Genomic DNA, 15,992 nt, shown 5'->3' with positions numbered 1-15,992 from the left:
AGGCTGCAAGGTTCAGGTCATTACCAGTCACGGAGTTAAAAAGTTATTCCTCAAATCTCCCCCCCCCCCCCCCCCCCCAAAATCTGTTGCCCAAAACCTTCAATCTGTATCTCACAGTCTATGTATGAGTGGTTAATGGGAACAATCTTTCTTTGGGCTTTAACCATGCCGCCTACCTCTTAGTCTTCAAAACTACAGCAGATAGAAGCTTAGCCTGTCCAACCTTTCCTCATAGGACAACCTGCCCAATTTAGGTTTAGCAAACTTTCTCTAACTGCTTCCAATACATTTTGCATTCTTTCTTAAATAAGATGATCAATGTCCTATATGACTGAAGCCTAACCTCCCTACTTTTGTATTAAATGCCCCTCACAATAAATAACATTATATTAGTTTCCCTAATTACTTGTTGTACCTGCATACTAGCCATTTGTGATTCATACATGAAGACACCCAGGTCTCTCTGCACCTTAAGAGCTCTTTAATTTTTCATCACTTTTTTTCCTGATAATTATTTTTCCTGCCAAAATGGACAATTTCCCTTTTTCCCACATTATACTCCATTTGCCAGATCTTTGCCTAATCACTTAACTTATCTATATCCCTTTGTAACCCTCTTGTATAGTCTTCACATCTTACTATCCTACATGCTATTGTCATCTGCAAATTCAGCAACCATGGGCGGGATTCTCCGACCCCCCACCGGGTAGGGGAGAATCCCAGCCCATACCTTTGTTCCTTCATCCAAATCATTAATAAAAATTGCAAAAAGCTGAAGCCCGGGAACCGATCCCCATGGCACACCATGTTACATCTTACCAAACAGAAAAAGACCCATTTATGCCTGCTCTATTTCCTTCTATCCATGCCACCCCCTACACCACAAGCTTTTATTTTTCACAATAACCTTTGACGTGGCACTTATCAAATGCCTTCTGGAAATTAAATTCAGTATATCCATCAATTTTCCCTCTATCCACAGCATACATTACTTCTTTAAAGAGCTGCAATAAATTGGTTAAACATGATTTCCCTTTCACAAAACCATGTTGACTCTGCCTGATTACCCTGAATTCTCCCAAGTGGCCTGCTAAAACCTATTTAAGAATTGGTTATATTTTCCCTCTTGACAGATGTTAAGCTAACGATCCTGTAGTTTCCTGCTGCTTTCTGTCTCCCCACTTTTTGAATAAAGGAGGAGTTATATTCACTATTTTCTAATTTAATAAGATTGTCATTTTTTTTAAATTTAGAGTACCCAATTCATTTTTTCCAATTAAGGGGCAATTTAGCGTGGCCAATCCTCATAGGATTTACTTTTGGAAACCTACTGGTTTAAATGAAACCCCCCCCCCCCCCGTCTGTATTAATTGCTACCAATGCAAGTGGCCATAAGCTGCGTGGAATCGGCAGCACACAAATAAGCTGAACTACCCACCTTGCTTATGTCAGTGTTTGTATTCCACACAAACCTCCTCCCAATCTAAATATTTCTTCCAACCATCTCTATTGCTTTTCTGCACATATGAATCAGTTTGAGAGAGTGCGATTTGTGGCTTTAATTTCACTGTTTCGTTGGAGGCGAGCATTTTCTTGTGGTAAGTTGTGCAATGTCCCTAACTCACCCAATAACCTGTCACAAGGTTAGAATTCCTCAGTTGTATAGCTAAGAGTCACAATGTTTCCCGCCAATTTCAACACAGAAATCTGTAGATTGAAGTAATGCAAGGTAATCAACATAATCACTAACATGGAGCATGTATGGTAAACAAAGCAGTTTAATCATTACATTGGACCAAAATGGCTCAAAATGACAAATGTAGCTTATCCAAAGAGTGTGTCCATTTTAACTCATTCTCAGTAGTTTCAAATTCATACTTTAGAGACACATGTAGGAGCTATTATTAATCTGGCAATTCTAATCCAGACCTGACCTGAAGGAACAGCCTCTTATTCCTCAGTTGCCTTTCTTTCCTACCACAATTCCTATCAACAATTCTGGTCTATTTTGTGTAGTTTAACAAAATGATGAGTTTTCAAAAATATATGTCTGATTAGCATAGAGTGTAATTTTAACATAAGATTTGGCATCAGAAAGATTATGAAGATCCCTCAGCAAAGGCTGTATGCTGAGCACATTAGAGATGGTTTACACATATTGAGCAGTACAGGAATATGTTTGGCACAGCACAGGACCATGTGTCAATCTGCATTCGGGAAACATCAGGAAAATTTTGTTGGAAATAAAGCAATTCTTTGAATCCTAATGAGTGTGTGTATGTGTGTGTGAAGAATGTCTGGACCAGAAACATATCAAAACAAATTTCCATATAAAATCTTACATGGTACATAATAGTTCCTAGTTAGATTAAGCACCTTAATTCAGAAACCATGGGCGAAATTCTCCGGTATCGGCGCGATGTCCGCCGACTGGCGCCCAAAACGGCGCAAATCAGTCGGGCATCGCGCCGCCCCAAAGGTGAGGAATGCTCCGCATCTTGGGGGGCCGAGCCCCAACCTTAAGGGGCTAGGCCCGCGCCGGACGAATTTCCGCCCCGCCAGCAGGCGGAAAAGGCCTTTGGTGCCCCGCCAGCTGGGGGGGGTGTGTGTGCTGATTCCCGCCCCCGCCGAATATCCAGTGCCGGAGAATTCGGCACCCGGCGGGGGCGGGATTCATGCCAGCCCCCGGCGATTCTCTCGACCCGGCGGGGGGTCAGAGAATCTCGCCCCATGTCTTTTATTTGGTCATTCCCTAATCATTATGTTTTAGTCAAGTGGGTTGAAAGCTCCAGGAAAAACATTGTACATCATGATTGTATTCTTCAGGCAGTTGCAATAACACTCGAGAATCCCAACATCATCCAGGACAAAGCAGCCTGTTTGTTCTGGGTCCATCCACCAGCTCAAACATTCATGCTCCCATTGGCACACAGTGGCAGCAACGTGTACAATCTACAAAATGCATGGAAGCAAACTGCCAAGGCTCAAAGAGTACCTTCCAAAACCAACAACCCCAACCGCTCAAGACAAGAATAGTCTACGCTTGGGAAACACCATCACCTCCAAACTCAGCTCCAAGACACACACCATCCCATTGCTATTCCTTCATTGTCACTGGGGAAAAATCCAGGAACCCCTCCCTGACAAAGCTGTGGGTGTACCAACTGCAAGAGTTCAGGAAACGCAGCTGACCACCTTCAAGAGCAATTCCAGATGGACAATAAATTGTGGCCTTGCCAGCAACTCCCATACTCCATGAATAAATAAGAAAAAAATACCTAAAAATATCCTACCACTTCTGAATCACAACACCTAACATTATGATCTCCAGTCTGAAAGATTAAGTTAAAGGCTTTAAGATCTTCATTTATGGCACTTGGCTCGAGCGAGTTGAGTGTTGGTCTTTAGGATTCTATATATTTTGCAACATCAGTGTGGCTATCCCGAATGGAGTATGGGGTCCACGCCAGAATCTGCAGAACTGCAATGCATATTGGAGTCAGACAAACCAGGTAAAACATGGCCCCGTGCAGGTCCTGCAGAGCACTGCAAAGTAAAAGGAGAAGGTCAGAATTGAACTCTCAAACTACATCAGTAATCTGTGTTGAGACAATGCCTTTAACATATTAAACATCCCAAGGGTAGTCAGACAAAAAAGCTGACACCAAGTCAAAAGGAAACTACTTTAGGATAGGCTGAAGGCTTTGTCGAAGAAGTGGTTTTTAAGTGAAGGAATGATCATCAATGATGGGATGACAGAAGGGTGGGGGATGGGCATGAGGCCAGAATTGGAGGAGGTTGGAGATAGCAGGAGTTACACAGATAGAAGGGTGCGGAATATAAAGATGGAAATTTTATAGCCATTGTGTGTCCAGTACTGCTACTGAAAGAAATGGAGTTGAAAAAGTAGAATTTGATCTGTACAGACAGTTGAGACAAAATAGTGAGTTTAATAATAATGAAGAGTTTGTAGATAATTGCCTCAATTTGCTACATGAAGCCAGAGGCCAGATGCAGTCTTGAAGAAACAAAGATGAAAGAAACTGATATTGAAAAAGAAAAGTTGAGATCAAAGATTGAAGCTTTCAGCAATTACAATAGTAACTCATTCAGTTAATCTTACACATTCTTACCTCTGCTCGGAATGTGTAAAGTTGTCCTTCAGCTTTTCATAGTCAAACTGGTTAAGAATGGTCACTACTAGCATTGGAGCCAGTGACTGCGCTGGCTTAGTAAACAAAGCATTGGTACCAAACACCATGGAAGATAGTGGAAAACTAAGATGAAAGAGATAACAAAACTGATTCTATGAAACCATCATTGGAAGGTATCTGACATATATAGGTGGTTGCTGGAGACAGGGAAGAAATATAGGGGACGTGGGAAGAGGAATTAGGCCTGGGATGAAGGGAGGGGTCTGGAGTGAGATTTTGTGTAGGCTGAATGCCACTTCCTCTTGCGCCAGGCTGAGCCCGATACAATTTTTTTTTAAAATTCCAATCAAGGGGCAATTTAGTGTGGCTAATCCACCTACCCTGCACATCTTTGGGTTGTGGGGGTGAGATCCACGAAGACACAGGGAGAATGAGCAAACTCCACACAGATAGTGCCCGGGAGCCGGGTCGAACCCGGGTCCTCAGTGCAGTGAGGCAGCAGCACTAACCACCGTTACGTGCTGCCCAGCCAATACAATACAAAGTAAAGCGTGCATGAGTGGGTCATTCCCGGTTGTAGCGGACAGGTGTGAATGGTGTCTAAGGGGGCCGGTGAACCATCCACACATGTTCTGGTCCCACCCAAAATAGCTTGGAGTTCTGGTTCTCGTTTTTTGAGATCATGTCGGAAATCGTGGGGGTTAGGCGGAAGCTGTGTGCACGGGTGTCGAATTTTGGGATGTCGGACTTGCCGAAGCTTCTGGAGGGAAGGAGGGCCGATATCTTGGCCGTCGCCGCTCTGATAGCCCGTCGAAAGATCCTGCTTGAACGGAGGTCAGCGGTGCGACCTAGAGTTTAGGTCCGTTTAGGGGACTGATCAGAATTCCTGAGATTGGAAAAGATTAAGCGTGCCATCAAAGGGTCGGAGGAAGGGTTTTACCCCAGGTGAAGCCGTTCATTGTCATCTTCATGGACCTGTTTGTGGCCAGGTTAAAACAAAAAAAATGACAAACTGTTTGTATAATAGGAGTGATTTTTTTATGTGCATGTAAGATTTTTGCAATGTTTGGAATCAAAATATATATTTTTTTAAAGAGAAACCAGTGAGTGTTGCACAGCCTTACCTGCGTTTATAATTCAGAAGGTCAGCATCAATAATATCAGCCAGGGGCAAGTTAAAAAGGCTGAATGTAGCAGATACCATTACCCTAATAGAGAAAATGATAACATGGTGGATTAGATTAAAATATTCATACGAAACATTCTACAGTCAGATCATGCTCCCCTTTCCCCCACATTCATGCTGGGCTCCTGACCCCCCTCCCCACCACCCCACACAGGGGATGGCTCCCCATCCAGGGTGTGGCCTTCTCCCCACCGCCCCCCGGGGCTGACCTCCGCTGGCCCGTGCCTGGGGGTATGTGGAAGCTCCATGGAGCATCTGATGCATTTTGTACAGCAATCCAGAAGGACACCATTGACCCAAGGTTACCAGACAGTATCCTAGAACGGGCCAGCCTCTAGTCAGTTTGCAGGTTTGGCTCCATCTCTGTACTTTCTCACTGTTATCAGCATATTCCTTTCAATTCCAACCACAATAGACTCAGAGCAGGAACAGTACAATGCTCTCAGATTGAAGAAGAACTGAATCCACCCATCCCGAAGCATGGTTCTAAAGCATGAAGCGACAAATAAGGCAGATGACACACAGGTGCGCACGAACAGACACAGGCACATGCAGACACAGATAGATGTGAAATTAATTACTTACATGTTTGCAACAAGGAACATAGACAGCACATAGTGGTGACTCGGGCCCAATACCAGCATGACTGTTGCACTCAATAGTTCCGCATAGAAGACAGACAAGATGATTTTGTAATAGCCAAGCTTCCTCAACAGTGATTGGCTACTGAGAATTAAAAGCTGGGAGAAGAGAAAACGTATCCAGTAATTGGGATAGAGAAAATTGCAAAACAGCCGAATGTCCAGCTATTAATGGCATACAAGTCAATATATATGGACATACAACATCCACACACACCACACACTAATCGTATTTATATCAAGGGCAGCACAGTGGTTAACACTGCAAGGGCAGCATGGTGGCGCACTGGGTTAGCCCTGTTGCCTCACGGCGCCAAGGTACCAGGTTCGATCTTGGCTCTGGGTCACTGTCCGTGTGGAGTTTGCACATTCTCCCAGTGTTTGCGTGGGTTTCGCCCCCACAACCCAATGATGTGCAAGTAGGTGGATTGGCCACGCTAAATTGCCCGTTAATTGGAAAAAATGAATTGGGCACTCTAAAATTTAAAAATAAAGAAAAAAAAAACACTGCTGCCTACGGCATTGAGGTCCCAGGTTCAATCCCAGCCCCGGGTCACTGTCAGTGTGGAGTTTGTACATTCTCCCCGTATTTGCGCAGATTTTGCCCCCACAACCCAAAGATGTGCAGGTTAGATGGATTGGCCACGCTAACTTGCCCCTTAATTGGAAAAAATGTATTGGGTACTCTAAATTTATTTATTTAAAAAAAAATGATTAGTAACAACCAAAGCCCTCAGATTTCCCATGGTTTCATAGATTTCATAGAATTTACAGTGCAGAAGGAGGCCATTCGGCCAATCGAGTCTGCACCGGCTCTTGGAAAGAGCACCCTACCCAAGTCCACACCCCCACCCTATCCCCATAACCCAGAACCCCACTCAACCAACACTAAGGGCAATTTTGGACACTAAGGGCAATTTATCATGGCCAATCCATCTAACCTGCACATCTTTGGACTGTGGGAGGAAACCGGAGCACCCAGAGGAAACCCACGCACACACGGGGAGAAGGTGCAGACTCCGCACAGACAGTGACCCAGCCGGGAATCGAACCTGGGACCCTGGAGCTGTGAAGCAATTGCGCTAACCACTGTGCTACCGTGCTTCCCGGGGTTGATTGCTTTCCAACACCCAGAGGGTAAATTTACCCTAACTCACTGGGTGAACACCCATGGGATCAGGGGGAATGCTGATTTAATGCTCCGATCGATATTACTCGTTGATATCAATTGACAGCAAAGTTTCCGGACATGGGTTTACGACCTGGTGAGTTATCCCACCCATCTCCCTGGTATCTCATGAAGAGAAGCCATTTGGGTATGTCAGTTCATTTTTTAAATTTAGTGTACCCAATACTTTTTTCACAATTAAAGGGCAATTTAGCATGGCCAAGCTACCTACCCTGCACACCTTTGGATTGTGGGGGTGAAATCCACGCAGACACGGGGGGGCATGTCAGTTCTACGAGTGCCTCACCCACACAACTGCAATGAAACATCAGGAGAACGAGGCAAGAAGAGAAGAACATTCACGCACAAAAAAAGTTTTCTGTTAGAACTGCTCTGATTACCTGGGGACAAATGAATCCAGCTCCATACATTATGCTCTTTACAAACGCTGGAAGCAGATACGGTGGAATCAGATGATCTGCAAAGATCAGCATGAAGTTGTTCAGGAATGCCAGGTGGAAAACCTGGAAAAAGTTCATGACGATGAAAAGCAGAAAGTTCTTCTGCATGACAATCTGTTTGGTCAGGTAGAAGACAGAAGTCCAGGAGAGATTAGAGGCATCCTCCATCTTGTCCTTTTCCAGTTTCTCCACGTGCTCATACTGACTGACACAGTTCATGCCCGTGTAGTACATGCAGCCAAAAGCCAGCATGGCAACACAGAGGGCAAATACCTGGAAGTTGAAAATATTTTCCATGTTGTCTGAGATAAGGCCACAGAAAAGGACGCTTGAAGATCCGACCAATGAAGCCACTTGGTTGTATTTGATGAGCTGCAGTCGGTTCTCATGCTTGGTTGAGATCTCAGCAAAGAGCGCACACTGTGCCAAGAGGACAAAGGTCAACATCCCATCATACGCGCATAGAGCAATGACCAGCTGCACCCCGCATAGCCAGTCACCTTCCTGGTAGTCACGCCATGGGAACCAGGGTAGGAGAAAGGCAATGGCATAAAATGGAGCACCGTACAATATGGAGAGATGCCGCTTGGCACAGCATGGAACCTTGGCATTATCTTGAAGATACCCAAAAAGTGGATCGTTGAAAGCATTCCATAGCATGAAGACAATCTAAAAAGAAAAGTAAAATACTTATCCAGTGACACGTTATGGTGATCTGAAAGGTGCTGCCTGAAAGGATAGTGGAGCAAATTCATCAATAACTTTCAGAAAGAGGGGTGGGTAAATATTTGTGCAAAAGAGAATTTGCTGAACTATAGGGAAAGGACAGTGGGACTAATTGACTCGTTCCTTCAAAGAGCTGGCACAGGCTCAAAGGACATTTTATGATCATAGCACTGATCAGTGATTCATAAAGATGTATCAGATTATAATCCACCTGCCATTACAACAGTGTTTAAAAGTCTAGCCACTGAGTGTGGCAGACTCATCATCACTGACTAGCCTCAGCTGATATCCACAGATCTCACTTTTCAACACCAGTTTCTAAATAACTGGCCCAAGTGGTCAACCCATTCAACTACAACATGGGAATATTAAAACACAGCCATTCTGATTATAAATGTGCCTTTCATAGGGCGGCGCAGTGGTTAGCGTTGCTGCCTACACACTGAGGACCTGGGTTCGATCCCTGCCTCGGGACACTGTGTGGAGTTTGCACGTTCCCTCAGTGTCTGCCTGGTTCTCACCCCTACAACCCAAAAAGATGTGCAGTGCAGGTGGATTGGTCATGCTAAATTACCCCTTAATTGGAAAAGAAAGAATTGGGTACTCTAAATTTGTAAAATAATTAAATAAATAACTGTGCCCCATATAAAATTTGTTTAGAAAATAGTGTTTTGCTCTGATGCAAAATTCCCAATTCATTGCCTAGGTGCGAAATTTGCAAACCGGTCATTGCCCTTGTTAACACCTGTCTGGAGCTAATTGCAAGAACACGAGAGCTACACAGGGTGACAGACGTGGTATTTTTCCCTCCCATTCTGTGAGCCATCGTTCTGGAAGCCCATTCGATTACGTGATTTGGAAGAAATTGAAGTGCCTCAGAAATGGCCACCGCAGACTGACAGGTAACAATGACAGAAGGTGTATTTGAATGTCAACAAACCACACACTGCACTGCCTCAGGCATGGAAAATGGAGACATATCAGAAAATAAAAACTCACTTGTGCCTGGTGGAACATTCCTTCAGAAATCCTGTACCGATTTAAAAAGAGCTTCACGTAATAGAAGCTAAACAGGCTGTTAATTAAGCTGGATCCGAGTGTTGTCATGGAGTAGGCAAAAGCTTTCTGCCGGATCCCTAATGAGGTCAGCTTCATTCTCACAGCCATAGGATTCACCAGCTTAGGTTGAAAATGTTTCCTGTCTGCACCTCTGCATCCACTTGTGTAAACATGAACCAGATCAATTCTTGGGTAGGGGTGGAGAAACAAAAACATTTGAATTTATATAATACCTTTCATAACCATAGAACATCCCAAAGCATCACAACCAATTAAGTGATATTTGAAGTGTAGTCATAGTTATTACGTAGGAAATATGGCAGACATTTTGTGCATAGCAAGCTCCCACAAACAATTGCTGGTGACCAGATCACCTGTTTTAGCGATGTTGGTCAAGAGATAATTATTGGTTAGGACACTGGAGATAACTTGCGGTTCTTCTTCAAAATAGTGCCATGGCATTTTTTTAATCTATCGGAGGCAGATAGGTCTTGGTTTAACATTTCATCCAAAATACAGGGCGGCATGGTGGTGCTCTGCTGCCTACGGCGCTGAGGACCCGGGTTCGATCCTGGCCCTGAGTCATTGTCTGTGTGGAGTTTGCACATTCTCCCAATGTCTGCATGAGTTTCACCCCCACAACCCAAAGATGTGTAGGTTAGGTGGATTGGCCCTTAATTGGGGAAAACAAAATAATTAGGTACTGTAAATTTTTTAAAAATTCATGCAAACACAGCACCGCTGATAGTGCGGTACCTAACCTGCCGCGCAGTACCTAATCTGCCCTGCTCCAAAATGTCAGTCTTGATTTTTGTGTTCAACGATAATAATCTAAAAACGTTATTAGTGTCACAAGTAGGCTTACATTAACACTGCAATGAAGTTACTGTGAAAATCCCATAGTCGCCACACTACGCCGCCTGTTCGGGTACACAGAGGGAGAATTCAGAATGTCCAATTCACCTAACAAACACGTCTTTCAGGGCTTGTGGGAGAAAACCGAAGCATGGAGAGACACGGGGAGAACGTGCAGACAGTTCAAGAGTGCTGCAGTGCTGCCCCCATTTTAATGATGTTGGTTCAGGCAGCACTGTCACAGCGGTTAGCACTGCTGCCTTGGGGAGCACAACGGCGCAGTGGTTAGCATTGCTGCCTCACGGCGCTGACGTCCCAGGTTCGATCCCGGCTCTGGGTCACTGTCTCAGTGAAGTTTGCACATTCTCCTCGTGTTTATATGGGTTTTGCACCCACAACCCAAAAATGTGCTGGGTAAGTGGATTGGCCACAATAAATTGCCCCTTAATTGGAATAAAATATGAATTGGGTACTCTAAATTTAATTTTTTTTTAAAAAGGCACTGCTGCCTCATGCCGCCAAGGTCCCAGGTTCGATTCTGGCTCTGGGTCACTGTCCGTGTGGAGTTTGCACATTCTCCCCGTGTTTGCGTGGGTTTCGTCCCCACAACGCAAAGGTATGCAGGGTAGGTGGATTGGCCACGCTAAATTGCCCCTTAATTGCAAAAAATGAATTGGGTATTCTAAATTTTTTTCAAAAATTAATGATGTTGGTTGATTGGTAAGCAACAACATGGAAACTGGAGAGTACTCACCATCTTTTAGTCCAAAAATGTCCTGGGATATTTGGCATCCATCTGAGGACAGACCTTCTCTCATCCAAAATATAGTACCTCTGACAGAACAGTACTCCCTCAGTACGGCACCCCCTCAGTACAGCACCTCTGACAGTACGGCACCCCCTCAGTACAGCACTCCCTCAGTACAGCACTCCCTCAGTACAGCACTCCCTCAGTACAGCACCTCTGACAGTACAGCACTCCCTCAGTATGGCACCTCTGACAGTACAGCACTCCCTCAGTACAGCACCTCTGACAGTACAGCACCCCTGACAGTACACACTCCCTCGGTACAGCACCTCTGACAGTACAGCACCCCCTCAGTACAGCACCTCTGACAGTACAGCACCCCCTCAGTACAGCACCTCTGACAGTACAACACCCCCTCAGTACAGCACCTCTGACAGTACAGCACTCCCTCAGTACAGCACCTCTGACAGTACAACACCCCCTCAGTACAGCACCTCTGACAGTAGAACACCCCCTCAGTACAGCACCTCTGACAGTACACACTCCCTCAGTACAGCACCTCTGACAGTACAGCACTCCCTCAGTACAGCACCTCTGACAGTACAACACCCCCTCAGTACAGCACCTCTGACAGTAGAACACCCCCTCAGTACAGCACCTCTGACAGTACACACTCCCTCAGTACAGCACCTCTGACAGTACACACTCCCTCAGTACAGCACCTCTGACAGTACAGCACCTCTGACAGGACAACACCCCCTCAGTACAGCACCTCTGACAGTACACACTCCCTCAGTACAGCACCTCTGACAGTACACACTCCCTCAGTACAGCACCTCTGACAGTACAGCACTCCCTCAGTACAGCACCTCTGACAGTACACACTCCCTCAGTACAGCACCTGACAGTACACACTCCCTCAGTACAGCACCTCTGACAGTACACACTCCCTCAGTACAGCACCTGACAGTACACACTCCCTCAGTACAGCACCTCTGACAGTACACACTCCCTCAGTACAGCACCTCTGACAGTACAACACCCCCTCAGTACAGCACCTCTGACAGTACACACTCCCTCAGTACAGCACCTCTGACAGGACACACTCCCTCAGTACGGCACTGTGGTGTGGTCTTGGATTTTGTGCTCCAGTCTGCTGAGTGGGACTTGAACCCACAACCTTCTGAACCAAGATAAAATCTTGCCACCCACGGCTAACACCGGTGATGAGGCCGGCCCCGTGTTACTGTGACCTGCGGAAACGTTATTTCTGCTACACAGCCGCCACGGCTACAATGTCTTCAGCAACAACTACCGCCCCACTCCCCAACTCCCGGAACTCAGAGGCGGAAGCGCCGCGCCCCGCCCCTGCCAGGTCACCCCGCCCATCTCAGCCCCGCCCACCTAATAGCGCTCTGCAATTGGCTACTCCGTACGTGAAGGCATGGACCAATTAGAGAGCGGAGCAGCGACGCCTGGTCAGCTGGCGAACACCACCTGTCCTGATTCACAGACCGGACCTCAGAACAGGAGACGGACACACAGCTGCACACCCTCACACAGAGAGAGACACACAGAGAGCTGCACACCCTCACACAGAGAGAGACACACAGAGCTGCACACCCTCACACAGAGAGAGACACACAGAGAGCTGCACACCCTCACACAGAGAGAGACACACAGAGAGCTGCACACCCTCACACAGAGAGAGACACACAGAGAGCTGCACACCCTCACGCAGAGAGAGACACACAGAGAGCTGCACACCCTCACGCAGAGAGAGACACACAGAGAGCTGCACACCCTCACACAGAGAGAGACACACAGAGAGCTGCACACCCTCACACAGAGAGAGAGACACAGAGAGCTGCACACCCTCACACAGAGAGAGACACACAGAGAGCTGCACACCCTCACACAGAGAGAGACACACAGAGAGCTGCACACCCTCACACAGAGAGAGACACACAGAGAGCTGCACACCCTCACACAGAGAGAGACACACAGAGCTGCACACCCTCACACAGAGAGAGACACACACAGCTGCACACCCTCACACAGGTTGAGACACACACAGCTGCACACCCTCACACAGAGAGACACAGAGAGCTGCACACCCTCAGAGAGAGAGACACACAGAGAGCTGCACACCCTCACACAGAGAGACACACAGAGAGCTGCACACCCTCACACAGAGAGAGACACACACAGCTGCACAGCCTCACACAGAGAGAGACACACAGAGAGCTGCACACCCTCACACAGAGAGAGACACACAGAGAGCTGCACACCCTCACACAGAGAGACACACAGAGAGCTGCACACCCTCACACAGAGAGAGACACACACAGCTGCACACCCTCACACAGAGAGAGACACACACAGCTGCACACCCTCACACAGAGGGGGACACACAGCTGCACACCCTCACACAGAGCTGCACACCCTCACACACAGATAGGGACACACAGTGCAGCACACCCTCACACAGAGAGAGACACACAGTGCTGCACACCCTCACACAGAGAGAGACACACAGAGCTGCACACCCTCACACAGAGAGAGACACACACAGCTGCACACCCTCACACACAGAGAGAGACACACAGCTGCACACCCTCACACACAGAGAGAGACACAGCTGCACACCCTCACACAGAGAGAGACACACAGAGCTGCACACCCTCACACAGAGAGGGACACACAGAGCTGCAGACCCTCACACAGAGAGACACACAGAGCTGCACACCCTCACACAGAGAGAGACACACACAGCTGCACACCCTCACACAGAGAGAGACACACAGAGCTACACACCCTCACACAGAGAGGGACACACACAGCTGCAGACCCTCACACAGAGAGACACACACAGCTGCGCACCCTCACACAGAGAGGGACACACAGAGCTGCACACCCTCACACAGAGAGACACACGGAGCTGCAGACCCTCACACAGAGAGAGAGACACAGAGAGCTGCACACCCTCACACAGAGAGAGACACACACAGCTGCACACCCTCACACAGAGCGGGACACACACAGCTGCACACCCTCACACAGAGGGACACACACAGCTGCACACCCTCACACAGAGCTGCACACCCTCACACACAGATAGGGACACACAGTGCAGCACACCCTCACACAGAGAGAGACACACAGTGCTGCACACCCTCACACAGAGAGAGACACACAGAGCTGCACACCCTCACACAGAGAGAGACACACACAGCTGCACACCCTCACACAGAGAGAGAGACACACAGCTGCACACCCTCACACACAGAGAGAGATACAGCAGCACACCCTCACACAGAGAGAGACACACAGAGCTGCACACCCTCACACAGAGAGGGACACACAGAGCTGCAGACCCTCACACAGAGAGACACACAGAGCTGCACACCCTCACACAGAGAGAGACACACACAGCTGCACACCCTCACACAGAGAGAGACACACAGAGCTACACACCCTCACACAGAGAGGGACACACAGAGCTGCAGACCCTCACACAGAGAGACACACACAGCTGCACACCCTCACACAGAGAGGGACACACAGAGCTGCACACCCTCACACAGAGAGAGACACACAGAGCAGCACACCCTCACACAGAGAGAGAGACACAGCTGCACACCCTCACACAGAGAGAGACACACATAGCTGCACACCCTCACACAGAGAGAGAGACACACAGCTGCACACCCTCACAGAGAGAGACACACAGAGCTGCACACCCTCACACAGAGAGAGACACACAGAGCTGCACACCCTCACACAGAGAGGAACACACAGAGCTGCAGACCCTCACACAGAGAGACACACAGAGCTGCACACCCTCACACAGAGGGAGACACACACAGCTGCACACCCTCACACAGAGAGACACACAGAGCTGCACACCCTCACACAGAGAGCGACACACAGAGCTGCACACCCTCACAGAGAGAGACACACGGAGCTGCACACCCTCACACAGAGAGAGACACAGAGAGCTGCACACCCTCACACAGAGAGAGACACACAGAGCTGCACACCCTCACACAGAGAGGGACACACAGAGCTGCACACCCTCACGCAGAGAGAGACACACAGAGCTGCACACCCTCACACAGAGAGAGACACACACAGCTGCACACCCTCACACAGAGAGAGACACACAGAGACCCTCACACACAGAGAGACACACAGAGCTGCACACCCTCACACAGAGAGAGACACACAGAGCTGCACACCCTCACACAGAGAGAGACACACAGAGACCCTCGCACAGAGAGACACACAGAGAGCTGCTCACCCTCACACAGAGGGAGACACACAGAGCTGCACACCCTCACACAGAGAGAGACACACAGAGCTGCTCACCCTCACACAGAGAGAGACACACGGAGCTGCACACCCTCACACACAGAGAGACACACAGAGCTGCACACCTCACACAGAGAGAGACACACACAGCTGCACACCCTCACAGAGAGAGAGAGACACACAGACCTGCACACCCTCACACAGAGACAGACACACGGAGCTGCAGACCCTCACACAGAGAGAGACACACAGACCTGCACACCCTCACACAGAGACAGACACACGGAGCTGCAGACCCTCACACAGAGAGAGACACACAGAGCTGCACACCCTCACACAGAGAGAGACACACAGTGCAGCACACCCTCACACAGGGAGAGACACACAGAGCTGCAGACCCTCACACAGAGAGGGACACACAGAGCTGCAGACCCTCACACAGAGAGAGACACACAGAGCTGCACACCCTCACACAGAGAGAGAGACACACAGAGCTGCACACCCTCACACAGAGAGGGACACACAGAGCTGCACACCCTCACACAGAGAGAGACACACAGAGCTGCACACCCTCACACAGAGAGAGACACACAGAGAGCTGCACACCCTCACACAGAGAGGGACACACAGAGCTGCACACCCTCACACAGAGAGAGACACACAGAGCTGCACACCCTCAC

At 48.0% G+C, this 15,992-nt stretch overlaps 1 protein-coding gene across 7 annotated transcripts; it reads right to left on the bottom strand.

Annotated features, from left to right (window-relative positions):
* Positions 1 to 1,760: 1,760 nt before the first annotated feature.
* mfsd13al (major facilitator superfamily domain containing 13a-like) lies at positions 1,761 to 12,326 on the bottom strand. Of its 7 annotated transcripts, XM_072481495.1 has the most exons (9): positions 12,024 to 12,326; positions 11,803 to 11,867; positions 11,005 to 11,737; positions 9,336 to 9,582; positions 7,551 to 8,279; positions 5,926 to 6,080; positions 5,279 to 5,362; positions 4,134 to 4,277; positions 1,761 to 3,546 (listed from the first exon to the last, which is right to left on the bottom strand). In XM_072481495.1, the coding sequence occupies exons 4-9, from the start codon at positions 9,501 to 9,503 to the stop codon at positions 3,405 to 3,407; spliced, it is 1,422 nt and encodes a 473-aa protein (XP_072337596.1). In that variant the 5' UTR covers positions 9,504 to 9,582; positions 11,005 to 11,737; positions 11,803 to 11,867; positions 12,024 to 12,326; the 3' UTR covers positions 1,761 to 3,404. The 7 variants fall into 7 exon arrangements, with proteins under 7 accessions (XP_072337596.1, XP_072337595.1, XP_072337593.1 ...); XM_072481494.1 differs by having other exon boundaries at positions 11,005 to 11,492; positions 11,526 to 12,326; XM_072481492.1 differs by having other exon boundaries at positions 11,005 to 11,623; positions 11,657 to 12,326.
* Between the last annotated feature and the right edge of the window lie 3,666 nt (positions 12,327 to 15,992).

This window comes from Scyliorhinus torazame, chromosome 17 (assembly GCF_047496885.1).
Source record: "Scyliorhinus torazame isolate Kashiwa2021f chromosome 17, sScyTor2.1, whole genome shotgun sequence".
NCBI classification, from domain to species: Eukaryota; Metazoa; Chordata; class Chondrichthyes; order Carcharhiniformes; family Scyliorhinidae; genus Scyliorhinus; species Scyliorhinus torazame.
This window is presented reverse-complemented; position numbering and strand designations above follow the sequence as displayed.

Coding starts and splice junctions, on each gene's coding strand:
- mfsd13al (XM_072481494.1), bottom strand. CDS start 9,503: ATGGCTGTGAGAATGAAGCTGACCTCATTAGGGATCCGGCAGAAAGCT. Junction 6,081..7,550: donor CTGGATTCATTTGTCCCCAG/GTAATCAGAGCA, acceptor CTCTTCTCCCAG/CTTTTAATTCTCAGTAGCCA. Junction 3,547..4,133: donor TTTACACATTCCGAGCAGAG/GTAAGAATGTGT, acceptor TTTACTTTGCAG/TGCTCTGCAGGACCTGCACG.